The sequence below is a fragment of the Rhynchophorus ferrugineus genome, unplaced genomic scaffold, assembly GCF_030347505.1.
Source record: "Rhynchophorus ferrugineus isolate W39M unplaced genomic scaffold, kcgeb_rfMv2 rfM6, whole genome shotgun sequence".
NCBI lineage: Eukaryota > Metazoa > Arthropoda > Insecta > Coleoptera > Curculionidae > Rhynchophorus > Rhynchophorus ferrugineus.
The window spans coordinates 16,523,546-16,550,774 of NW_027472585.1; the positions used below are offsets into that span (position 1 = coordinate 16,523,546).

General features: G+C 32.5%; 1 protein-coding gene and 1 long non-coding RNA gene across 13 annotated transcripts in view; one reads left to right on the forward strand and one right to left on the reverse strand.

Moving 5' to 3' along the window:
* The window catches only part of LOC143198196 (uncharacterized), an 80,128-nt gene that overhangs the window by 35,306 nt on the left and 17,593 nt on the right, over positions 1-27,229 (forward strand). The window contains exon 1 of one of the 12 annotated variants that reach the window (XM_076407302.1): positions 27,033-27,152. The exons of the other annotated variants lie outside the window; for them this stretch is intronic. Within the exon in view, the coding sequence (XP_076263417.1) occupies positions 27,138-27,152 (15 nt within the window). The 5' untranslated portion in view covers positions 27,033-27,137. Of the gene's footprint in view, positions 1-27,032; positions 27,153-27,229 lie in introns of those variants that run through there. 12 annotated transcript variants of the gene reach the window in all.
* On the reverse strand, positions 22,262-22,860 carry LOC143198203 (uncharacterized). The gene is made up of 2 exons (XR_013006180.1): positions 22,708-22,860; positions 22,262-22,494 (listed from the first exon to the last, which is right to left on the reverse strand). It is a non-coding gene; the product is annotated as an uncharacterized LOC143198203 (long non-coding RNA).

A 27,229-nucleotide genomic window follows, 5' to 3' on the forward strand; every position in this document is an offset into this window, starting at 1 on the left:
TTCGTGATCGTTACGTTCGATGTACACGTTCAGTTTATATATTGATGGTTGATTTTCCTGGGGCAGTGTCCAGAAACTCGGCATCAACCGGTCAAGTTTTTGCTTCAACTGTATTTTGTCCCTTCAAAAAGCAATATTTTATCAACACGCGAAATTCCTTTTTATCCATTTATTTCACAATAAGAAAAGTTGCTTCACTTAAAATGCTATAATTCACAAACTAATGATCCGACAGCTGTCAAATTTATACACGCATCTTTTGAGGGTTAAGGCTAACTAAAAAACATATGGATTTAATTCTAGTAGCGCCATCTATGTGTCAGTCCGGGGACTTTTCAATTGACCTGTTATATAGTGAAATTTAGGGCTACGTAATATGTTGATTATACAATATATATGTTTGAATTTGAAAATTTACTTGATTCTTGTCCTATATTATCACTTCTTCAAAAATATTAGGCTATAATTCGTTTCTAAATGTATTAATTAGGCTCTATATAATTTTGTGATTCAAAATGTTAAAATGTTAGCACTATTTTTTTGATCAAATCAGTGTAGAAGCTTTTTACTTCATAAATTTCATCTCTGGTTTATAAACTTTCATCTTTCAAAATATTGGTATATACTTTTTCATATATAGATTATTTAATTTTTGTAAATAAGATTTTCAGAATATTTTATTTAAGGAATTGGACTATATCTCTAGTTTAAACTATCTTATTTTCAAAATACTAGGCTATAATTTTCCAACCAGTTAGCTTTCACAAAAATGTTGCGTTGTATTTTTTTTATCTCAACATTAGCATATTTTCTTCTAACAAAAAAGTATTTTGTACTTTCAAAACATCACGGTTCACTTTGATTAAATTAGGTTATATTTTCGGACCCTTTCTGTTTCTCAAATGTAAACATGTGTTTTTCAAATTATTCAGCTGTTTTTTTCAAATGAACATTATGTTTGTTTAAATGTACTGTTTGCTATAATCGAATATCACTTTCTATGTCACAGGAACCAAAATATATATACTGCCTTTTGATGAAACCAACGTAAATTTAGTTCCAAAATATTATTCTAAGCTTTTATTTAAGGAATTGGACTGTATCTTTGGTTGTAAAGTGTTATGTTTGAAAAAAACACACTTTATGAAAATAATATAGATGATTTTATTTTCGAAAATACTAGGCTATAACTTTCCAAGAAGTCTATTATCACGAGGCTATATTTTGAGTCTTTTTATTCCTCTATATATATTCTTATCTTACACTGTATATCGCTTTCCATGCTATAGGAATTATCAACAGTTATTTTTGAAACCAAATGTCCCCCATTGAAAGGACAACTAGCGAATAATGAAATTAATTAACTGCCATTTAATCTAATTATAACGTTTTTCGCTCGGGTTGCGAAAGTATAGCGGCGTTCTACATGGTCGGTTATCGATGTACAGTTGTGAGTTTTATTAATGAACCTTTTCGCCTGGGTAATTCGTTGTTTATGCACTTTTTCATCGGTTCAAGCCTATAAAAAGAACCGTAATCTTCGAATCGATTGGACGCGAACGTTGGGCGTTGGAAATGACCTTTAACGGTTTGCCATTTTAATAATTCCACTCGTTTTCTAATCCATATATATGTATGTATATATATATATATATATATATATATATATATATATATATATTCGTGTTTCATGATGACGATAATACGTGTAATATGTGATATATGCGTTCTTGTGGCGTATATTTATCCATAATAATAATTTGTACGTCTAGACAACACAATGGTTAAATCGAAACTGAACTAAACATTACATAACCAAGATGGAGCGCAATCAAAATGGTAGCACCATATATTAATAAGGTGTTGAGACACCATTTGTTTTTAAAACAGCTTCAATTCTTCGCAGAATAGTTTCGTCAGTGTCTGATACTGATTGTGCTGACTACGAACTATATTTGATGATATTCTGATACTTTTTAAACCAAAATTGAACTTTGTCTATTTATATAGGCTTATTGTCATCTTGGACGGTGACAGTATTTGGCAGCAATATGTTAATCATAATAAGAACTTCATCGCTCAGGATGTGAATGAGAAAACCAGCTGAATACTACGGTAGTTCCTCATAAATCATAAGGGAACCTCCCTCGCGCCTGGCTGTAGGTAGTCCGGATAGTAGGTTTCATACATAAATCCGCTCGTTTGTAGGAAACAATGCAATGATGATTCATGGGACTGTACCACATACTTCCAATAATCAAGTGTCCAGGTTTTATGATCGTTACACCACTTCTTTCGCAGCTTAGCGTTAGCTCCGTTATAAAGGGTTTTGCAACCGAATCGCATATCGCAGCCCTTCCATGATTATTAGCTTTTTAGAACTCCTGTTTTTATCGAAACATTAGTACTCAAGTGAGTGTTGAATTCTATTATATATCATTATCATTATAGATCAATGCACAGATAACATGAGTTACAAAGATGGAGATAACATGGGGTTTGGTTTGGACATGTTTGTCACTGGACATGTCATGATGATAATGATAACTAACCAGCCAGCAATGGTGGCTTTATTGATCAGATGTTGTGTGGTCTTCACTCTTTGGCCATTTCCTATCCTCATTTCATATCCGTAATAATTCAATTTTCCTTTTCATTCCTGATTAGCAGTGTAGTCTTTCAATTATAATTTTTCCATTTTCCACATTTTTCTCATTGGCGTGAAAGGCAATGTCAGAGTTGTTATACGTGAACACTGGAAGAACACACTAATAAATTGATCTTAAACCGAGTAGTGGCTTAAAAATCATCAGTTAATAATTGTATGTCAAGAGTTAATTAGATCAATTGTTAATAAAGTTAATTACCCCAATATTTTAATTACAACAAGTGGCCTAATAGATCTATTTGTAGAATAAAACTTACGATTACAAAGTAATATTTCGTAAATATTTCAATCTATTGAACCGTTATTTTTTTTATTTCTAACTTTTAAGAAATTATATTATAAAATATGTATAAAACGATATGTAAATTATTGTTACCACAATATAAGTGATGTTACCACAATGATTTATATTTAAAAAAAAACAAGAACAGACTAGCCTTAACATTAACAGAAAACTTAAAAATTTTTTCATAGTTGATTAAGCAATAAATTTTTGTTAAGTATGAATTACCGGCTTTCAATATAAACTAATAAATTTTAATGGAATTTCTAAATAAAACTATTATTGAGTACAACATACAACCATTATAAAATATTGACTGTAGTTCTACTTACTTCAACATTCTTTAAATAATGTTGATTAAAAAAAAAAGTCGGGACACAAGATTGATGATAACTTGAACGTGAACGTTAAATATATCAAAGACAAAAAACCCATCTGCAAGGGAGAAGGGATTAGGCTAGCTGTTTTTCTTTGGCTATGTAATTTTTCATTCTATTCACTTACATTTCTTTTAATTCCAAAGAAAAATCATTAATTATAATGTAATTGAAGACCAGAAACTGAGCGGAATATTTATCTTGTTGATCAGCGTTTGGTTACTGATTGACGCGATCTATTTCTTGGTGAATGCAATGCCGTTTCCCACCATAAGTTCGGTGTTTTATACGACTTCTCTGGATGCCATTGACGGTAATAAATCTGTCGTAATGAAGTCATTACTGGGTCCAAAAATAGCCGAGCGTCTGGGACAATCACGGATGGCCGTAACAGAAATAGATAATCCGATAGAGCGCCGTCCCAATTAGATTTTTCCGGGTGTTTGCGAGAAAAGCGAAACCGAAAACAGCCCCAACGGCCGATGCTGCCAGACGAATCAATTTTCTTCCAACGGTGCACAGCCTCTCGGAACAAAAGCTCCCTACTCTCAATCCACCCCTGTCTGTGTCTGTTGATGGGGGGAGACCAGCGTGGTTGGTTCGGGGGGTACGTGGAGGGAGGTATACTCCCTTTTCCATTGTGCGCCGTTGCTAACTGATTGTGAAGTATATTTTCATTTTTAGATTTTCTTCTGTTCGTTTTTTATTACTTCGGTCCACTGTTTGTATTGAATTTTTACTATCCATTCCATTTCATTAATTGCAAAAATATTAAATTATATTAGTCGACATATATTGCTTAATTTAAGAAGTGTTTGCATGTATTTTGATCAACGGTGCCAACCTAAACTAACTCTTAAACTATATAATTTAGACATTTCTTTGCTTAAAATCACAGTTTTACATTTTGTATTATTGTGTTATTCAGTTTATAAAGACGTTAATGATGAATGAAGTTCTAGAAACTTATTGTAATGCTGATTAGTCGTATTCCAATTATCTGTTTAGTTTCAATGACTTAAAATAGAATGATTTTGATGTCAATATAAAGAAAAGGCTGGAGAATTTTAAAAAAATTGAGGACAATGAATTGCAGGACTTATTAGATGAAGACTAAGCAGTTCAAACTCTCAAAGAGCTTTTAGATGGCTTGGTAGTTGATGAAGTAATTGTTTCCAGAAGTTTACATCCGTTTGTAAAGATCAAAAGGGAGGAAAATTTCCTTTCGGAAAAAGACTTCTTGTCTCGTATTGTAAAAATCGAACTACTACGACAAGAGAGGAGTAACGGGTAAGCCCAACAGAGGTGTCCACACTGATATTTAAATAGTATATTCATAAAGTTTTGCTGTGCTTATGATGAGAACAGTAAGGTAAAGTGTATTAACAAGCTAAAACCAAATAAAATTACGATCTACGTATTGTTGTAAAAAAGCAATACCTGTTAAAGATACACTGTTGCAATTTGAATGGGTCCTATCCAGCCTACTCACCAAACATTTCTTTTCTAATTACCACTTGTTTTGATCGATGCACTATAGTTTGGATAGAACAATTTTTGTCAATAAATTCCTTCTTAAAGTGAAAAAATGATCAGAAAACATGTAAGTAATTATTATTTTTGGGTGTTATGTTGAGTGAATGCTTGAAAAGGGTATTAAGAAATAGTATGCTACATGAATGATGTTATTTATTGTTAAAACATGTTTTTTATTGATAAAACACCAGATCGTTAATAGAAACAGTGAAGGAAAGGGTAGCAGAATTAACGGATAGATCTTTGAGACAGGAAGGGTAGTAAACTAAAGTTGGAATTGTGGGTTGAATCCTCTTTGTTTCTGAAAATTAACTTAAATTAACAGCTTGGTGGACTGTACTTGATATCGTACCTCTCTTATAAACATTTTGCTATCCGTTAATACTCATAGAGAGCGCTGTTGTGCTCAAATGATAATAACATTGTTCTTTCACGAATAGAGATGTTCTATATTTACACGTACAAGGTGGCGCTGTTGTGCTCAAATGATAATACTCAGAGAACGCTGTTGTGTTCACGTGGTTACAACATTGTTCTTTCACGAATGAAACTTATTTTGAAGAAAGTTACGATGTTCTATATTTACACGTTAAAAGGTGGATTACTTTTCGAAGTCCTGGTATTAGTCAATTTGCTTTGGAGTAAAAACATTTTAAAGTGTGACTTTTATTACCATATTTATTAGGCTATATTAAGTTATTTTTTACGAAACATAACAAATCGGGCAACTATAATTCATCCACACTTTACGATAATATATTTCCGGTTTTCAACGTGCTGCTACTGAACTCTCGTAGAGCGATTATCTATTAAAGGTTCTTAACCTGCCTGAGCTAGATTTCAAAGGTTTCTCGGTTGGTATTTCTGACGGCCTGGATAATTATTGACCGAGGAAATTGTTTAATTGCTTCGAAATTAAATAAGTGGAAATCTTACTAATATTTACTACGCTATCGATAATACGGTTTCAATAGGTTTGTTCTAAATTGCGATGGCATGATTTTTTTCATAAGTCGGTAGGTCTCTGATATGTAGGGTATTCCCCGAATGTTTGCAATGTAAAGGGATTTGTATTTACTTTTACGTTAACTTAAGTGTGATATATATAGGATTATATACTTTTTATTGGTGGTATAAAAGTTGTTACTAGCAAATAATGCAATAAATTAGGACAAAATGACTTGTTAAATTTATCTGATTTTTTGGTTAAAATTGTTAAGATTGATTTATTTTTTATCTTACAAAATATTAGGCTAGATTTTTTTGCATTTCATAATGTTAGCCTGTATGTTAAAACAATGGTGTATATAAGATTTTCTAAAAATATTAGACTATGTTGTTTACTTATCATAACACACCTACCAACTATAGTCTTCATATTATAATTTGTGAGGAATCAATTATAAGTTCTTGTAGGTTTTTTTTGGTACACGCATTTTTTTATATTATTATTAACTGCTTTAATATTATTTCACACCAAAATACATAGAAATCAGATTACGATCAGATTATGAAGTACTTAAACTGCTATTTTGTTGCAGACCTGTCTGTTTTATTAGCGATAAAATAAAAGACTGTGGTAACAAAAAATAAAATTCAAGGGAGCTCAGATCAGTTTATATCAGCTTTGCCAACGCACTTATCCACTAACTGTATTCTTCTTATTTAAAATGTTGGGGTATATTATTTATATTTTTTAATTAAATATCGTCATTAATTAGACTGCACGAAAAAAAAACAAAAGAAACAAATAAATAGCCGGAAGGCCCTCTAAATATTTCTTCTCTTTGTCGCTCTCAAGACGCAGACTTTCAATTGCACTGCCAACTGGGATAATTATGGTCCCCACCGTTCCGGGCCCCCTCGAGGGCGGCTTTTCAATTTTCCCTTAGGCTGACAGTTTTCCAGAATTTAGAGCTTTTGTAGTGCGCCATAAAAAAGGTACAGATTGTCGTTGTCGCGAGGGAGATCATCGCGGATTTGAACCAAGCCAAAGCCGGATCGGGAAGCCGAGTTTTAATGAAGAGGCTCTGTTTTGGTTAGACCGATTTAAGATTATTTTTAAGCCGTTCTCGACTACATTATAATTGCTATCAGATGCTAATTGCTTTCTTAAATTTGATCTTGTGATGTTTCCGTTTGTTTTCGTTCAAATATTAAGCTATACTTATTCCGGGTCAAGAAAATTTGTTATGTTGATTCTAGATTATTTTAAAGCCGTTTTCAACCAGATTATAATTGCTAACAGATGTTAATTGGTTTTCTGATTTTGAGATTGTGCTATTTCTGTTTTTTTTTCGTTCAAATATTAGGCTATGCTTATTCCTGGTCAAGACAACTTGTTACATTTATTTAAGATTAGTTTTAAGCGGTTCTTGATCACATTATAATTCCTAAAATATATTAATTTGCTTTCTGATTTTGAGATTTTGGTATTTCTATTTTTTTTTCGTTGAAATGTTAGGATATACTTATTCCTGGTTAAGACAAATTGTTATATTCATTTAAGATTAGTTTTAAGCTATTTTTGACCACATTATAATTGCTAACAGATAATAGTTGGTTTTCTGGTTTTGAGATTATGGTATTTCTATTTTTTTTCCGTTCAAATATTAGGCTATGCTTATTCCTGGTCAAGACAACTTGTTAAATTTATTTAAGATTAGTTTTAAGTGGTTCTTGATCAGATTGTAATTCCTAAAATATGTTAATTGGCTTTTTGATTTTGAGATTCTGGTAATTCTATTTTTTTTTGTTGAAATGTTAGGATATACTTATTCCTGGTTAAGACAACTTGTTATATTCATTTAAGATTAGTTTTAAGCCATTTTTGACCACGTTATAATTCCTAAAATATGTTAATTGGCTTTCTGGTTTTGAAATTATGGTATTTCTATTTTTTTCCGTTCAAATATTAGGCTATGCTTATTCCTGGTCAAGACAACTTGTTAAATTTATTTAAGATTAGTTTTAAGCGGTTCTTGATCAGATTATAATTCCTAAAATATGTTAATTGGCTTTCTGATTTAGAAAATTTTAATTTTAAATAAAATTGTTTCAAGCTTAATTAAGATGAAGGATATTTAACTATATAGTATTAATGTTTAACTTAATTTTTCTATCAATTATTGTACGTTTTGTACATTATATCTGTATGTGTGTGTTTCACACTGTACAGTCACTGATATGGAGGAGAACAACTACAATAGGCATTTCTAACGGTTGTACTGGTGGATTGTAACGGCGAGGAAGAAAAGCGGAGAGGGAGAAAAAAGGTTCGGCTCTAGCCAGTTTCGATTGTGGTCACACCTAGGCCGACACCCAATCGATAAAAGTAATTTCCGCGACACAAAGGCAGTTTTCCGACCTCTGACACGGTTCCATTTTTACCTCGGATAATTAGAACAGCGATAACGTTTCCCATATTTATATAGAGAAGGAGCTTCCTTTTCTCAGAAGAGGCTAGGCCGAGCGACAGCGAACTGGGAATGGACTTTTTCTCGTCCGATGGCTAAAAATAACTATTTATAGGCGTTTTCAATTAATTATACGGTAAAAATAGTTGTTATTTCAAAGGCAATAGGGTGGGGTTCTTTTATATGATAACGAACTTTCGTATTTGGTTTGGTGTCTATGGAATCCTGCTAAAGAAGCATCTTGCAATTTATTATTTTTCTAAATTTCGATGGAATATTCGTTGGTCAGTTTGATTTATATTTTTTTTACATTTTACACCACGTAGGTGCGGCATATTTATTGTCTATACTCTCTTGCTCCATGTCCATGTTCTATTAATTTTTTTGTTTCTGCTCAGTCTTCTCAGTATATTTCTCTGATATGTTCATCTGTGAGTTTTCTCCTCTCCGTTCTTGCATTCCGTATTCTTTTTACCTCTCTTATATTTTCCATGCGCTGTAGAATAATCCTTCCATACATTGGAACAAGAAGTGTTATTTGCCAGTTTTGTGGTATTAATTTCTCTTTTCATACTATATTGTACATTTCCACTAATAATTCAGTAATTTTTTTCAGTAGTCGATTAATTTTTTTTCAACATTTCCTGTGTTATCTTGTCCCGATGTATTTCCGTTCTTCAGTTTTTTGGGTACACTCTATAATTCTTCAATTTTTATCTGCTTTGTGATCTAATTTTCTTTTCTTGTTGGTCGGTATATTTTTGTTGCTTTCGTTGCTCTTATCTCTCCATTACTTTTTCATCTTTAGTTATTATATCTCTTTTTCCTATTCGTCTCTATTTTTTTCCCAAACTGTATCATGTTTTCTTTTTGCCTCATGTAACATTCATATTATTTGCTCTCTTATTCTGTATATTTCGTAGTTTTCAGTTCACTTTTCATTTTAATAATTTCTCTAAGTTCTCTTCTTTTTTTTTATTTCCATTTTTATTTTTTTCGTGCTGCTATGCTGTTTTTTGGACAGATTTTCTTTTGGTAATGCAACAAATCAATTTCGTTGCATCCAATAATAAGTGCTTGAAATAATTGTCCCCAGATATTTTCTTTATAAAATTATTTGAACTGAAAAATAATAAGCATGGATAAGTTGATTTTTTTAAATTTATAAATCACCCTTAAAACTATATTAATGTTAATACGAATATCCAAATACCAGCGATACTTTTGATCGTTTTAACATTTTCAGGGATAACCTTTAGTCCTTATCAAAAATTGTCTTTTATTGTTTCAATCCAGTCAGAATTGTCATTTTAATTTAAGCAACAAGATGTCACACGGGATCTTATCTGGTGAATACGGTGGCTTATTGATGTCATTTATTGCTATTGTCGTTTTATGCTTTTATTTTGTTACCCCACAAATCCGAAGGAGTTTCTTAAACAAGATTTTGAATATAAGAAAATTAAAAGGGGTCTGTGATGATCATTTTTTAATGATTTATTGGTTCCCTGTCTTTTCTGGCTGGTTTGGTGCTGCTGATTCGTACACTTGTACACCTTCCTAGATCTATGGCTCTTACTAGTCTTTACTAGTGATGGTTTTGTGTTATTCTTTAAATGTTCTGGATTTCTGTTGTCTTTATACATTCATAAGCCATCCTTAAACACTTTGTCCCACTCAGAAGCTATTATTTTCGATAAGCATGATTTTACATAAGCATCTTTTAATAATAATAAAGATCTGATACCCTTTGAGAAACTCCGTCTTATTTGGTCTATTTAAAAATCATAAAGTGGCATCGTTCGATTGTTAAGTTGCTCTGCTTCGAACAGAATTGCTGGTATTTGAATAAATACAGCGCTACAGAGAAAAAACAGAGCAAAACTTATATACTTCAGGTCATTTATACCAGATCATACTGTGCATGTTTGCTAAATTCAATAAAGATTAATACTACTGCCAGACAACAACACACGATCCTGGCGGCGATGCCGACGCGGTCGCGATTCCGCTCTCATAAATCCTGGCCTGTTCCAGAGTTCGCTAGTCGCTTTCGGTTGGAGGAGAGTTATGCAGGGTTACCATAGTGACGTACGAACACGAGAACCGCAAACGGTCCTGCAGTCTGGCGTATGGGAAGCACTCGGAAGCTTTCATCATTATGAATTACCCGAGAAATGGGTTGATGCGATCAGCTAATTAGTTATGATTTTTGCCGAATACAATGCACCGAGATTAAAGTAACATTAAGCTATATACAATACTGTACTACTTTTATGATATTAACAGGTTAATTGAAAAGTCTCCTGTCTGACACATAGATGGCGCTACTAGAATTAAATCCATATGTTTTTTGGTTAGCTCTAACCCTCAAAAGATGCGTGTATAAATTTGACAGCTGTCGGATCATTAGTTTGTGAATTATAGCATTTTGAGTGGAGCAACTTTTGTTATTGTGAAAAAATGGATAAAAGGGAATTTCGCGTGTTGATAAAATATTGCTTTTTGAAAGGAAAATATATAGTTGAAGCAAAAACTTGGTTTGATGCCGAATTTCCGGACACTGCCCCAGGAAAGTCAACCATCAAGGATTGGTATGCTAAGTTTAGACGTGGGGAAATGAGCACCGAAGACGATGAACGCAGTGGATGCACAATAGAGGTTGTTACCGACGAAAACATTAAAAAAATTCACTAAATTATTTTGAATTACCGTAAATTGAAATTGAATGATATAGCAGGCACTCTAAAGATATCAATTGAACGTGTACATCATCACGAATATTTGGGTATAATACAGAAAGCTCTGTGCAAAGTGGGTACCGCGCGAGCTCACTTTTGACCAAACACAACGTCGATTTGATGATTAGGAGCAGTGTTTGAAGATGATCAAGCGTAATAAATCCGAGTTTTTGCGTCGATATGTGACAATGGATGAAACATGGCTTCATCATTTCACTCCGACAGTCATCCGAGTGAACTGCACACAATGAACCCGTTCCAAAGCGTGGGAAAACGCACAGTCGGCTGGCAAGGTTATGGCGTCTGTATTTTGGGATGCGCATGGAATAATTTTCATTGACTACCTTGAAAAAGGAAGGAACAGCGACAATTACATAGCGTTATTGAGCTCTTTTGAAGGACGAAATCGCCGGAAAACGGCCGCTTCAAAAGTGTTGCTTCACCAAGATAATGCACGGTGTCATAAGTCAGTGAAAACGATGGCAAAAATGCATGAATTGGGCTTCGAATTGCTTCCTCATCCACCGTATTCTCCATATTTGGCCCCCAGCGACTATTTCCTGTTCTCAGATGCAATGCTCGCTGGGAAGAAATGTTCCGTCGAATGAAGAGGGAATCGCCGAAACAGGCCTATTTTTAAACAAAATAATCGTACTACAAAAATGGTATCGCAAAGTTGGAGGGTCGCTATAATTAGTGTATAACTCTTGAAGGGAATTATATTGTATAAAAAAAATAATTTTGCTAAAAAAATATGTTTTAGTATGGTTTACTAAGGGGACTTTTCAATTGACCTGTTAGATCAAAGCGAATAGCATACTAAAATGAAATGTGAAATGTTATTAAAAATATTAGGCAATATGTGTCTATTTTTCGTTTAAAATACAATACGGTAATTGATTTTATTTTGAAATGAATGATGAATGAAATGATTTTTCTGTTTTAAAATTGTCAGGCTAAAGTCCCAATGACGCGCTTTATTCATGTTAAACCATATTTTTATATCCTAATTAAAATACTAGAGCGAAATAACATATTAAGCAGCATTTTATTGTTCTTCAAAATATGCGATGGTGATTATTTCTGGCTAAAATTCGCTTTTTTCAAATATGAAGCTCTGGACAAAAAAATTAGGCAACATGTTTCTGTTTTTCGTTTAAAATGCTAGATAATATTCTATTTTGTCTAAAATAATTATACTCTCTTGAGATTGTTGCTTTTATTCCGAAAAAGTTCTTTCCTATGATGTTATTTAAGGTTTTAACGAAGCCTTTCATTAATGTTAAACCATCTTTTTTAGACCCTAATTGATATACTAAAGCGAAATAACGTGTTAGGCTATATGTTATTATATGTGATAGTAATTATCTCTAATTAAAATTTACATTTTCATATTATCATTATGAGACTCTGAAAAGAAATGTAGGCTATATGTTTCTGTTTTTCGTTTAAGGTACTAGATAATAATTTATTTCGCTTAAAATTATTTTTATTTCTTAAAATTGTTAGGCGATACCTTTCATTCTGTAAGAATTCTTTCCTATAACATTATTTAAAGTTTCAACGAGGCCTTTTGTTGACGTTAACCCATATTTTAAGCCCTAATTAAAATAGTAGAGCAAAATAACATATCAGGCAATCTAATTATTCTTTAAAATATGGGATGGTAACTATTTTTGCCAAAATTTACTTTTACATATTGTCGGTATAAGACTGTGCGCTAAAAATATTAGGCAATTTGCTCTATATCATTTAAAGTAGCTCGAATGAAAGTCATTACTTTATTTTTTCAAAAAACAGAACCTAACAAATCTGTATTTGTAAATTACTTAAATTACTTATAAATTACTTTCAACAACATTAGAAATATTAGACAACGAAGAAAATATTAGACAAAGATGGCTACATTTTTTCGTTACAAACCTATTTTGCAATATATACAAAACAAATAGCCTCACATTTTGTAAACAAAAAATCACAATTAAAGAAAAACAGAAATATTTAATGGGTTTTTCACGTGCATATTAATTGAATAAAATGAATAAAAACAATAATAAAAAAACAATTTGATCGTGTTCTAATTATAATTCCCGACTTGATCTAAAAAGCGAAAATCATTAAGTCAATACAGCTGATGTAATACCATCAGGATATGATACACGTGTTTTTTTTTCGACTCGTTTGTGATGATTCAAGACGCAAATAAAGATGAAAGTGATTGTGTAGTAACGAATGAGATAATGTTTGTTTATGTTTATGATTATTATTGGGTAGGGATGGCATATACATGATTAACGTCTGTTTTGATTATTAACGTCAAATGTAAAGTCATCAAATATTCCTTAAAGGTAGTTTATTTATAATACGAGATAAGATTACAGAATGCAATTTTGATGCATTTCTTAGAAATATGGTCAAGGTCGTTTTACAAGTAAAGGCATTGCATCTGCGATATTAATATATAAACTTTCTAAAAGTTTTGTGAGTATGATACGTCGATGCAAATTATATATGGTTAATGTTATTGATTGGCAACCTTGAGTTTTTTTTATTGACTGAATGTTTTAAAAGTTAGATTAGGCGGAAACTGTTTTTAAAGAACAGTCGTTTTCATCGTGTACGTTTCGAAAGTATCAAATGTCATTCATTTATTGCTGATATTAAAAAATACCATTGATAACACATTTACATTGGACATAACAATTCTGTTTGTCTTTCTATGTAGAAAACGTATATGTAAAACGTAATTAAACATTAAACATTTAGCTTAATATTTTTCCTCGCTAAGATAGGTTTTGTCCCCATAAAATAAATATCACAATGCTAAGCCATTTTGGAACTCAAAAGGTTTAATTCTTATCAGATTGTTGTTTTGGCAGATAGGATAGATTTGAATTCATTTGAGACCTCAATGAAGACCACTTCTTTTGAAGTACCAAAGAGCATCAAGAATACTCCACTCATACCAATCCAGACTTGACAGCCATAATTTCAAATACCTTTGCTGTAATTACACACCAGTTGGAATAAATGATTAAATGGATCACATTTATTTAATTTATTTTTTATCATTTTGCCCATTGATATATTAAATTAGCAGATATTTACAGTTTATGTGTAGTTTTTTTTTGTTCTGGCCTAAAACCAGGCGGTGGAATGCATGACGTATACCTGGTCGCAGAGACTTGTCCTCGAATGAAGTTAGGCCGGGTTATGTGGGACTGCCTCTGGACTTACCAATACACTAAACCGAAACCACCTCATAGTTGTCTCCTGTGGATCGCTACTGCTACCGCATTAAATATGGGGATATGGCACCCGCTAACCGGGCAGCTGTTATGGAGTACGAGAACCCGGCGAACAAACAGATGAACAATGAAACTAATTATTGATTCACGAACTTGAGTTAACACACGACTACATTCTGTCGTATGGGGGCAAAAAAGACTGTAGCGGCGGATGAGGTCGTTTTATCCTGGAAAAGACGGGGTTAGCGGTGACGCGGTGCTAAGCTCCCAACATGCCGAACAGCGAAGCGTTTTCAGAAGAACTAGAGTTGAGTTGTTGTTTGTGGAAAGATTGAGATATGAAGTGCTTGATTTCTGGAGTATCAGTTTCCCTATGAATTTGATTATTTCTGACAAACCATGGAGCATTTAAGATTCTTGTGAGGAGCTTATTTTGGAAAACTTGAAGCCGTTTCACCTGGTTGGGTTTAATAAACTTCAGGTAGATATTAGATCCATAGAGGAGTACGCACAGAATTAACATCTTGTAAAATAAGCATTTAATGGAGATGGGAAGTCTGCTAGAGAACCTTTTTGGATTTGGGAATGCCAACCGAACTGTCGGCCGAAATGGAAACCTAGATACGTGACGTTATCCAGCCATTGAATTGTTACGGTGTCCATCTTAAGTTGCAAGACGAGCAGTACAACCTCCAGAATTTGAACCACTTGACCGCATGATCGAGCTGCTTCTGTAAACGTTCTTTAATTGTAACTTCGAACCTGGAGGCCGCGAAGAAAGCAGTGTCGTCAGCGTAAAACGCGACGTCAATGTGCTCTTTTCTCGGTATATCTGAAATAAAGAAATGAAATAAGGCTGCAGCCAGTGGGGAACCTTGAGGTACGCCAGCGTCGATTTGTTTTCGACTGGAGAGTGTTTTCCTGATATTGACCTGGAAAGATCTGTCCGATAGGACTTGATGAGGGCGGTTAGGCCTTCTGGTAGACCTAACCGCACGCATTTTGCGACCAAACCATCGCTGCAGACCTTGTCAAAAGCTTTGGTTGGTCCCAGAAGGACTTCTCAAAGCTTTTTACGTTGGTCAAGAGCGTGACGAAGGTGTGCGGCCAGGCGGGTGGCCTGATGGACGGATGAGTGCTGAGCGCGAAAGCCGAATTGTTTGTCACGAATGATGTTGTTTTCCTTTGTGAAAGATTTGGGAGCGTAGAGTATTACCCTCTCGGCAAATGTAGTTCCTTTATGATCATCTTCGGCTGGTAATATATTGCTAACTAAACAAACTGTGGTTTTGTATGATTATAGGCCATAAATTTTTAATATATAAAATAATATGCCCATATTTGTATCAATTTTTAATAAAATTCTCTTAATTAACAGGTAAAAACTGCAATATAGCCTAATCTTTTTTCTTAAATTCTAACATTTCCTTTAATATTAGGCTAGTTTTTTTTAAAATAAGTTTTACTGTTACTGTGTCAAACGATTTTAGATATATTTTTTAATTTGTAGAAACATATATTTTGTTCAAATAAAAACAATGTAACAACAAACATAATCTGTCGTGTGCTGGCATTTCCGAAGTATAACGTAATTTCTAAAATGAAAACATTTTAACTGATAACGAATTCGTTTGTATCCCGACTGGTTTGATAAGTTAATAACAGATCGGGTTATGATGTTGTTTTATGGTAATTAGATTTTTTAAAGCGGATTTTTGTTTTAATGTTGCTATAAACGCACTAATTCGTGGTCGTATCCATCATCAAAAGCGCATTTACACAACCGTATGACGGTGTATATTAGCAGCGCGTCGACTGATTCATATTCGGGTCAGATTTGTGCCAAACATTATTTAATTCTCCAAAATATATTTACGCAGCAGCTATTTGCACGGAAAGGCGGCTATTTTCGAAACTCCTCGTCTCGTCTGGTTCTCTTATTGTTTGTTTATCTTCGGTGAAATTTTCGGAATTAAGCTCGCTCGGCCTAAACGATTTTGTTTTGTCGGTTCGCATCTCGGTGTATTGATTGGACGGCCGGTCGTTGGATTTGTTAATCCTGCCCCGCTAGTTCACGATGTTTCGCCAAAGATATGTTCGATTTTTCCTGTTTAATTAACGCGCTGGATCGACTGCTTTGTGACTAAGCGGTTTTTTCGGTATCTCTAATATCGAACACATGTTAATATCGTAATAATTTTTTCGATCAATATGAATGGAGTGCCTAAAAATTGTTTGTTTAATCTCGTTACATATTAGGCTAACATTTTGTTTCAAAATTTATGTTTTTTTTGGTAACTAATTGGTTAATTTGTTATTAAGCACTACTATGTATTTGTAAAAAATATACAGCTTACAAATTGAGCAATGTATTTGGAAAATATTAGGCAATACTCGAATTAATTTAATGTTGTTATTATGCCAGCGTCCATTTTAACAGCAATAAATTAATGGAAATACCTAAAATATACCGCTTACAAATTGAGCGATGTATTTGGAAAATATTAGGCAATATTAGAATTAATTTAACATTGTTATTATAGCCGTTTATTGTGCTAATATTTTACATCTATAAGCATTCAAACGTTTCTCTAGCAATATTAGGCTACCGTCTATTTTAACAGCAATACATTCATGGAGATACCTAGAATATGCACCTTACATGTTGAGCGATGTATTTGGAAAATATTAGGCAATACCCGAATTAATTTAACATTGTTATTAAATCGTGTATTGCGCTAATATTTTACATCTATAAACATTTCTCTAGCAATATTAGGCTAGCGTCCATTATAACAGCAAGAAATTAATAGATATAGCTAAAATATACAGCTTACAAATTGAGCAATGTATTTGGAAAATATTAGGCAATACGTGAATTAATCTAACATTGTTATTAAGACGTTTATTAGGCTAATATTTTACATGTATAAGCATTTAAACGTTTCTCTGGCAATATTAGGCCAGTGTCCATTTTAGCAGCAATAAATTAATGGAGATACCTAAAAATATACAGCTTATAAATTGAGCAATGTATTTAGAAAATATTAGGCAATACATGAATTAATCTAACATTGTTATTAGGACGTTTATTAGGCTAATATTTTACATCTATAAGCACATAAACATTTATTTAGCAATATTAGGCTAGTGTCTATTTTAACAATAATAAATTAATCGAGATACCTTCTACTACATTAATGGTAAAAAAACTGTACAATATGAAGTTGATAGAAAATATGATATTTATTAATTGCTAAATTTTAGTTTAGTTACTTTTATTCTATCTTGTTGGTACGTTCTAATTAATAGAATAATGGGAATCAAGAGCAAAGAGTTCTCTATTACAGAGCTGTCCAAAAAAAGGCCCGCGGGCACCACGCGGCCCGCCAAATATTTTTTATTGTCTATTTAAATAACAAAATTTTTGTAGAGAGAATTTTTTTTGTAATCCCAAATGAATCAAATTATTTTCTCTTCTGGCAACAAGTTTTTTTTATCTCTATTTGATGTCGCATGCTTTTTAGCTTTAAGATAAAAATACCTTTATTTCTAAAAAATGAAATAGCATCTGACACTTCCAAACTACAAAATAAAATGCAAAATGCTCAGTTCCTGATCTTGCATTAATGCGTAACTGATATGACGAACACTTGCCAACTTGTACTGAAGCAAACTGAAATTGTTCAAAATGCCATTAGAACGAAATGCTTTTTCATTTTTTCCAAGTTGTAATGAACATTATTTAGAGATTTTTTGCACCACTAGAAATACATGGACGAAATAATCGCAGTTGAAAGTGTGAAGATCGATTATCAACTAGAACTGCATGATCTACCATCAGACCGCTTTTATATGATCAGAACAGAAACAGGAATTTAATTTTTAAAGCTCTTTGTTAAACGTTTCCCGAAACTGTAGAATTTTAGTCTAAAAATGGGTTCAATGATGGGCAGTACCTATCTTTGGGAAAGTACATATTCAACAATGAAGTTTATATAACCTAAATACAGGTCTTCAAAATATTAGGCAATACTCAAATTAATTCAACTTTGATATTAAGTTCTGCTTTTTCTCTCTGGGAATATTAGGCTATTTTGTTTTATAATACATTTTAATTTATAGTAGTAACAATTATTGCCCGCTTGGTTGGCGCAGTGGTAAAGGCGACAGGATGTTTGTGATTGTCCTAGGAAAGTTGGTAAAATCCGATAAGGAAAATGATCCCACTGACTCAATATCCAGGCTGGGTAAGACCGGATGTCTTCTGGGATGATTTCTAAGTTGGTCACTCACCAGTCGGTAGGCTTAATGCCGAGGACCGTGGTTCGGAGCCCACGTTAAACTGTAGGTCCAGTCCAAATAAACCCTCGTTGTTAAAAAGAAGACTTTATAATATAAAATAAATTAACAATTATTCAATATCAGGGAGTTTTCAAGTTTAGAATAGGTTTTAATCATCATTTCATGAATCATTTTTAGAATTCATTTTTAGAATCAGTTTGGAATAATTTTATGTCAAGAGATCAAGATATATATGAAAATATGCATTCCCGCATTTCTCTCTTTTTTTTTTCTCGTTGATATTATGATTTTAATGTATTGGGAGTGTTGGACAATAAATATATAAAATATAAATTGTAGGCTGGTTGATTTATTTATTCTAAACATGTTGAATGATTAATACGAACTGTTTAATATGTTGTTATTTTAATATGACGCATAAAAATCAAATTAGTAAACTATTTATCAATAATTTGATGAGTAATGAAGATAGTGGATGGATACTACGAATTTATTTCTTCATATTAAATTTAGTATAATATATTTTAACAGATATTAATTAAAAGTTTGGTAATATTAGGCTAGTAAATGTTTAACGCGATTTGACGAGAAATGTATTTGATGTTAAGTATTCCATGAGGGATAATAAGATATTTAAGTTTATTTTAAAAGAGGAATATTAGAAATTATTCTGTAAGAAAATACCGGTTATTTTCTTGTCGTGATTCAGCATAGAGCAGCCGGTTGCGAAACAACGAGTTTGTTTAGGAATCCGATTGTTGACGTTGGTGTGCAATGTGCGCCTTTCCAACGATGACTAACGAAAAATTGCCCAATTAAAACGAAAGCACCGGGCACAAGTGAAATTTTTAAACAACGCTGCGGCCGTTTTGTTTATCCAATGTGGTCGCAATTGCCCGCATTTTTCGTTCCAAACGCTATACGTAACATAAGATGTATGAAAAGGTAACTCACATTTTTTGCGAAAGCTTCCTAATAATTCTAATTCGACCAAGTAATCATTAGTGGTAATAAAAGCTTTTGCCAAATTTTTAATGACAAAAACAGCGGCGACATTAAAGTGTTCGTGAATGTTGAATGAACACAGAAAATATTCATCTAAGTTAATTCTTATGAAATTTGAAAAAATAAAAATAAACAATATATATATGTAGATCGCCATTCTAGGTTTAAGCAATTACAAAGGAATATTTAAATTAATTAGTCACTATGAATTGCAGGCGTGACAAAACTAAGAAAGGCGTTCATAAAAAGAAAATATTTTTAAATATTAGGCTAGTTAGTTGCCTTTTAATTTAATTTTGCCATTGAGTTTTTTTTGTTGTACTAATTTTTTTGTCTATGATTATTAATTGATGTAACTTATTATCTTGTGTTATGAAAGACATCGTTTACTACGCAACCCACACTAGTCGAATTATTTTTTTCATCACTATATATTAGGGGTGTCGGCCGGCGAGAAAAACATCGATATATCGTTATATATGTTTTAAATAATATCGATATATCGTTATCTCGGAGGGAAAAAATATCGATTTTTTTGCAATAACAGCGATATTTTTAAATCCTTAAAATTAAGTGCATAGACTTGTAAACAAAATAAACACTGACCTAAATGCCAAAAGATATTGTTCGGCTGCTTTTCTAGACATATCTCAGGCTTTTGACAATGTATGGCATACGGGCTTGCAGGTTAAACTAAAGAAACTTCTCCCTCATCCGGACTATCAGTTACTAAAATCGTATCTCACTGACAGACATTTTATTGTAAATCAAGGCGATAAACATACCGAATTAAATCCCATATATTCAGGAGTTCCGCAAGGTAGTGTACTGGGCCCAGTACTGTATCTTCTGTATACGGTCGATCTGCCCACCACAAAAATAACTACTGTGGCAACATACGCAGACGATACAGCCATTTTAGCATCCCATGAAGATCCAGTCACAGCATCGATAAACCTACAAACCCACCTAGAGCAAATACAATTATGGTTGAAGACATGGCGCATTAAAGTCTATGAAACAAAATCCACCCATATAACGTTTACTCTGCGTAGAAGAACATGTCCACTAGTGAATATCAATCATCGTCAACTCCCCCAAGCAGAGCAAGTTAAATATCTTAGTTTGTACTTAGATCGACGCCTAAACTGGAAGAAGCACATACTCTCTAAACGAAAACAACTGGACTTAAATTATATCAAATGTATTGGCTCATCGGGCGCAAATCCAAGTTATCATTAGATAAGAACATATTGCTGTATGAGTCTATGTTCAAGCCTATTTGTTCATATGGAATCCAACCATGGGGTACCGCTAACAAATCTAATATATCCATCATTCAGCGGTTCCAAAATAAAGTATTGCGTGCCGTTGTTGATGCTCCGTACTATATTTCAAATAAAGTGATACAACGCGATATTCCTCTTGAACCTATAACGAGTGTAATTCAACGTGTTGGTGTGAAATACTTCGAGAGAGTGAGTATCAGTGCATCCCAACATACTCGCTAACCAGCTAAATATGCGACGTGATAGTGAAGTACGTAGACTAAAACGTTTAACACCACCTGATCTGATCACTGGACATATATAGACTTTAGAATAAGCTTTAGAATAAGACTAATTAATTAAGAATATTTTATACAGGAGAACGTTTAATGAAGTGATTTTCTACATGCCACATATTGCCTATAGGGCAGATTGTGGAATTACAAAGAGTAAAAAAAGTTACAAAGTACCAGTTTTATAATGTTTAAGAAATTTCTTTAATTTTTTTTAATATCGAAATATATCGATATATTTTTTCGGCATCCCTACTATAGATTGTAAGACTCATTCAACATTAAATTATTTCAAAATGTCTCTTTATTTTATTTCTTTGCTAATATTACTAATTATTATTAGTATTTTAAATGCTATAACAATCGCGGATCGACTTCTAAAACATTAGGCAACTCAACAAATGGAAAATTTGCTGTTGGATATATTTTAGGCTTTTTTAAAATTCTACTTCGACAGTCCTTTATGTGCGATTATTGATGATCCAGTTAAAAATAAATTTCTTGTTATCTTACTGATTCGGTTCAGGATATCACAAATATTATTATAATGATTTTTCTTAATTACGACTAATTCATTTAGCTATTAATTTTTAATAAAGAAATCTATGAGTTGGTAGAAGAAAAATATAGGCTATTCCAAAATATGTTTGTGCCTTCTCTCTTTGGTGATATTATGCTGATAATAATCTATAAGTTAAACCAAATACTATAGTAATAAAGATCGATTTTAATTAAATTATTGTAGGGTACTCGAAAATGATGTATGATATTAGCTTTTTATTCTAATTTTTGTTAATTAGTTCTCGGTCGATATTAACCTAATATACGGTAGAATAAAATTCAAGCGAAAGTAATTTTCAAGTTTATCAAGTTAACCAACATTTAATCATGTTTTAAATGTCATGACTAGGTATACATATCAAAATATACCATTTTGGTTGGTAAATAACTATCAGCATAAAACAACTTTTAGGGTAAATGATGTGGCTCGGTGAATTGAGGTAAAACGAAATGAAATAGTGGTGTTTACATTATGTGACCGTTATTTATTGGCTATATAAAAAATATGAAAAATACAATTAGATAAAACGGATGGCAGCGGTGTTACCTGGAGACGAGGCTTGGGCAGTCGATAGTGGTATGTCTAAACCAAACGATGTTTGAGCACTGAATGAATCGAAATACCCTTCAATAACATCCTAGATAAACGTCTCGGGGTTGCCGCCAACTATTCGTTGTCGGGTTCTAGTTGGCGCTGCTGGCACCCCGTCCGTGCTCAACATCTGGGATTATATTTCTGGGTATTTTGTAGACCGTTATTCCACGATGTAAAATTCGACATGCCTCAAGGTCGCTACAAACTTAAAGAAGTCAAAGTCTTGATATATGAAGGATATAAACACACTGTTAGTTTGTAACTCTTGTTTAGAATGACGATAAAATTGATTTTCAACATAATAAAGTTAAAGAAACGCGGATTAATATTTCACGGCGATCTAACGAAAGTTAATTTTTGAAGAAGCATGATGTTGTTTCGTAACGGTTTTTAAAAAGTACCATTTCTCACCTTGTCGGCCGCATACTTCGTTCCGCGCTGTTAGGGGCAGAACTATTAGCTTTAGTCCACTTTTGATTTCGTGATACTAACAATTTTTGCTTTCTTTTTTCCATCGCTTGCCGCCATTTATAGGAGACGGAGAAGGAAAAGGTAAACTGAAATCTACCCAGCACGCACGCTATGTATACTTTTGAAATTCCTTTTGTTATCTCTATTGTATATTGTTATGCTGTAGCTTATCATTAGTATAATCACTTTTTTTAGTTATATATAGTATGTTAGTATGCTTTGTTACTTTATAAGAATTGTAGGTAGTTGTTAGAATATAGCCCAGGAAACTATTTTAGAAATAATTTATTCTAGTAACGTAAATTATTAAGCTAGTTACGTAAACAAATCTGCTAGTTACCTATCTGAAAATTAATATCTTATAATTTAGTCCTAATGTAAAAAAATCGATTATCATCCCTGGATAGAAACGATCAGTATCATTATCTGACTAGTCGCATTTTATAATATAAACTCTACTTACCAAACAGCGACAAATATATATAAAAATATTAGGCAATCTTAAATGAAAACACATTGATATTTGAGGCAATAATTAAAAACCTTATTAATTATTATAAATAATTAATTATTATTATTATAAATTATTTATTTATTTTCTAAAACTATTGCTGAGTGATAAATAAGTCAGTTAATCTTTAAAATATTAGGCAATGACGTTTTTTAGAGTTTCTCAACTTTTGTCTAACGGTTTTCTTTAAAATTGTGAAAGATAGAACACTATCGAAAGATAGATATTAAAATATTAGGCAGCTATATAACATTTCATTCTTTCCACTTACACAACTATTTTTAATATTAAGTTGGTTTTTAATATCTTTGTTTATTTTGTATATTATTGTTTAACCAAAATAAATTCAAAATTCAATCAATCTCACAACACTTCTCAATGAAAAATCGGTCAAAATATTTAAATATTAGGCGATGGCATAAAATTAAATTTTAAAGCTTAATAGTTAATAACATATCCCTTAGCCAGCATAAACTTACAGTATGAGTTTATTAGTTATGTAGTTATTTGATTCCCTTTTTCAAAATACTGCTGAATGATAAATAAGCTACTAAAGACATTAAAGTATTAGGCAATATAAAAGTTATTCTTAAAGCTTCTCTACTTACCTAACAATTTTTGACATTAAGCTGGCTATTGCTTTTTGTTTTCAAAACGCCGTTGAAAGATAAATAAATCAGTCTTTAATCCTATCTAACAATTTTTAGTAAGTGAGTGGATTGAAGCCTTGATTGCATATAGCTTAACCTTCAAAATACTTATAAAATTAAACTAGTCGTTCAATTCTTTTTTTTTTCAAAATATTGGCTCTATAAAAACTAAATCGATACATTAAAATATTAAAATTATATTTCATTTAACTACTAGGCTAGGCTTTAACTAGGCTAGATTTATATTTATTTCTTTAAGGTGCCATTTAATAAGTAAGTCTAAACTTAAGCTTTAAATTATATGTTGATTAGAATAAAGTTTAACCAAATTACAACAAAATACCTGTACATTAGGCTAGTTGTTCATTTCCTGCTAAACTTTGAGTAAAGACGTAGTACCCGATGTAGGAAATTTCTTTCTAAAGCTTTTTTGTTTTTATCCAACAAATATACCCTATATTTCTATCATACTTTGAGTAACGATGTAGGAAATTTCTTTCTAAAGCCTTTTTATTCTTATCCAACAAATATACCCTATATTTCCACCAAATATCTTGTCACGCCATCTATAATTTATGAGATGAATTAGAGGTTTTACCCGAGTTTTTCTGCGGTGATTTTTCCCGGTAATCGTCGAATTTGTTCCGGATATTCCCCAGACGCCGTGGAGAATTAATCACACTTACCACGTAGACAATAACCGTTGAGTCGACGCACGTGTGAACAACGTCGGCGGGATTCTGGAGCGCTCCCCGCGCGGTGCGTCGCCATTAAATTCGAACGCGCCAAGTTTGTGGTGGGCGCCAAATATAAATAACGCCACTTGTCGATATGCCCACTCGCGACCTTACCCAATAGACGGCAGCTTTCGATACTAAACTATCCTACGACAACCGAATGAATCAACCAAAATATTTCGACAGGTCGTTTTATAACGCCGGTGTCGTAATCGTTGATTTTGGTACGTTTGTGTAGGTCATTCTTTTACATCCACGGCTTGCCCAAAAAATAAATGTCTATGTTTCAAAGCTATGACGCCAGTTTTAAAAATTATGTAAAATCATCATCCAAACAGGTTTAGATTCGAATGTTTGCTAAATTAATTCGCACACTTTTGTAAATATAAGGACTATGAGTTAATTTTACATAATTTTATGGCGAAGAATTGGCGTAAGCTATGCTCATTCTTCTATTTTTTCCTGACAACATATCCGTGTTGATTCATACACCTATTTTGACCCTTCTTTGATCTCATTAAATGATAATCAAACGGTTTCAAGCCCTGGTGGAGGTTCCCATTTAAACTGAAATAATTTATCTTTAACTTCCATATGCGTTGCTGTTCTTTTTTCGTGCCAATTTTGTATTCAAATTGCTTAATTGGCATTTTTAAGCAACCACGGTTTCATTCAATTTTTAACACTTTGTAATATATCACTCCTTAAGAGTCGCACCAGATGGAGGATATGAACTTGTGATTGTATATATTTAGTCTCGGTTGCAGTGTTGGCGATTGTTCCAATTTTCCTTTGTTTTTGGATTGTTATAATAAATTCGTCAATGTCGTAATTGATGAATGATGTATCAAATATTTATTACATTAGAACTAGCTGTTTGTCTTTACAATAGTTTGAGTCCAGGTATATATCTAGAAGGGCCCATCGACCCTAACTTCTAACCCTAACTAGTCTCTAGTCTAATAATATTTATATATTAACATTGATGTTTTTTCTATTAAATGCACTTGAACACACTACACGAGATCAAATCATTTGATTCTTTTGAGTCTGTGCCCTGTTCTAGTGTGATTCAAGAGTTGCAATACTTCGACATTAACATGCGTATGGAGCCTGTGTCTCTTTATTTCCCGAGTGACAATCGATATTTAACTTGGTGGGTGTCTTGGATGTCTTTACTATGCTCCTCAGGACTTTATCATGGTAAACTTGCATTATATTAACATTTATTTTTACAAAACATCTACATAATTGGATTCTGTATATACATATAGCTGTTACTATTTATTTGGATAATAATAATGTATTAGGTACTGATAATTGTGATTTTCTTATAATTAACCAATACATTTTCTTATATTTTAACTCCGGTTATCTCCGGTTTCTTTTATGTTCTATTCAAGAAGTTTTGGATCAAGAGTCACTCGGATATATTGGTGTTATGGTATTATTTATTGTTATTGGTGTTTGTGCGGACTGATTATAGGTGAACTGCCTATGCACATATTTACTTTGGTTATGCTTATTTTCTAGGTTTAGGTCTAATTATTTATATTGTCACTGGTTTGTTCATTCGCTATTGTCTCTGTATATCTAAATAGGACTATCTTGATATTTTCCATTCGTGGTATATCACAGGTGTAAAGTAGTTAAAGCATTAGGCCCAACACATTTTCTTGTGGTACACCTTCTTTTGTCTCTTTTTAAATAGAGTATTTCGTCTTTTTAGACTCTAAAACATACTGACTTACATACTGATGTAAGATTTTAATATTTCATTGTGTTGCTTTGGTAACATTTTCTATAGATTGTGAACGAGTCCGTCATGCTAAACCTTATCAAAGGCTTGTGTTACTTCTAAAAATATAGTTGAACATAATGTTTTTATCTTCGTAAGTTTTTTTTAATTACATTTGTTATTCTGTGCACCTAATCAGTTGCTGAATGTTTGTTAATAAACCCAAACTGGTGTGTTGGTTTTATCTTTCTATGTTTGTTTCTTTTTTTGTTTAAGATAAATTTCCATGGAAATATAAGAATATTGTTCGATAAATTTGCGGAAAAGTAACGGAAATTTAAAGATGTGTATACAAGATCTGTATTTGAAAAATTTAATTTAATGTAATATGAAACAATGAAAGATAATGATATAATTCTTTACAAACTTAATTAGCTTAATGTTCCACATGTAAAGATACGTTAGTTTTGACTGTCCCTCGTATCGGTTTAGTAAATGATGCGATAGTAATCTTACAAATTGTTAAACAAATAAAAACTATGTCGCTTGCTACAGATTATTAGTTTTAAGCACGCTTAGAACGAAACAAACGCCTAGATCCGAGGAATTAATAGTTTTTTTTTATTAACTAAATGTCGGATTCCCGATAAAACTACGTACGAAATTAACAGTCATACGTATGGCCTCTGGTCGTCAGAAGATTTCCGTACGGGGAGTGGAACCATTTCTTTTAAATGGAGTGTGTACAAGTATGATTAAGCCTAACCTAATTTACAGCTGTTACTTAATTTATTTAGAGTGTTTAATGCATGCCGGAGTATAATCT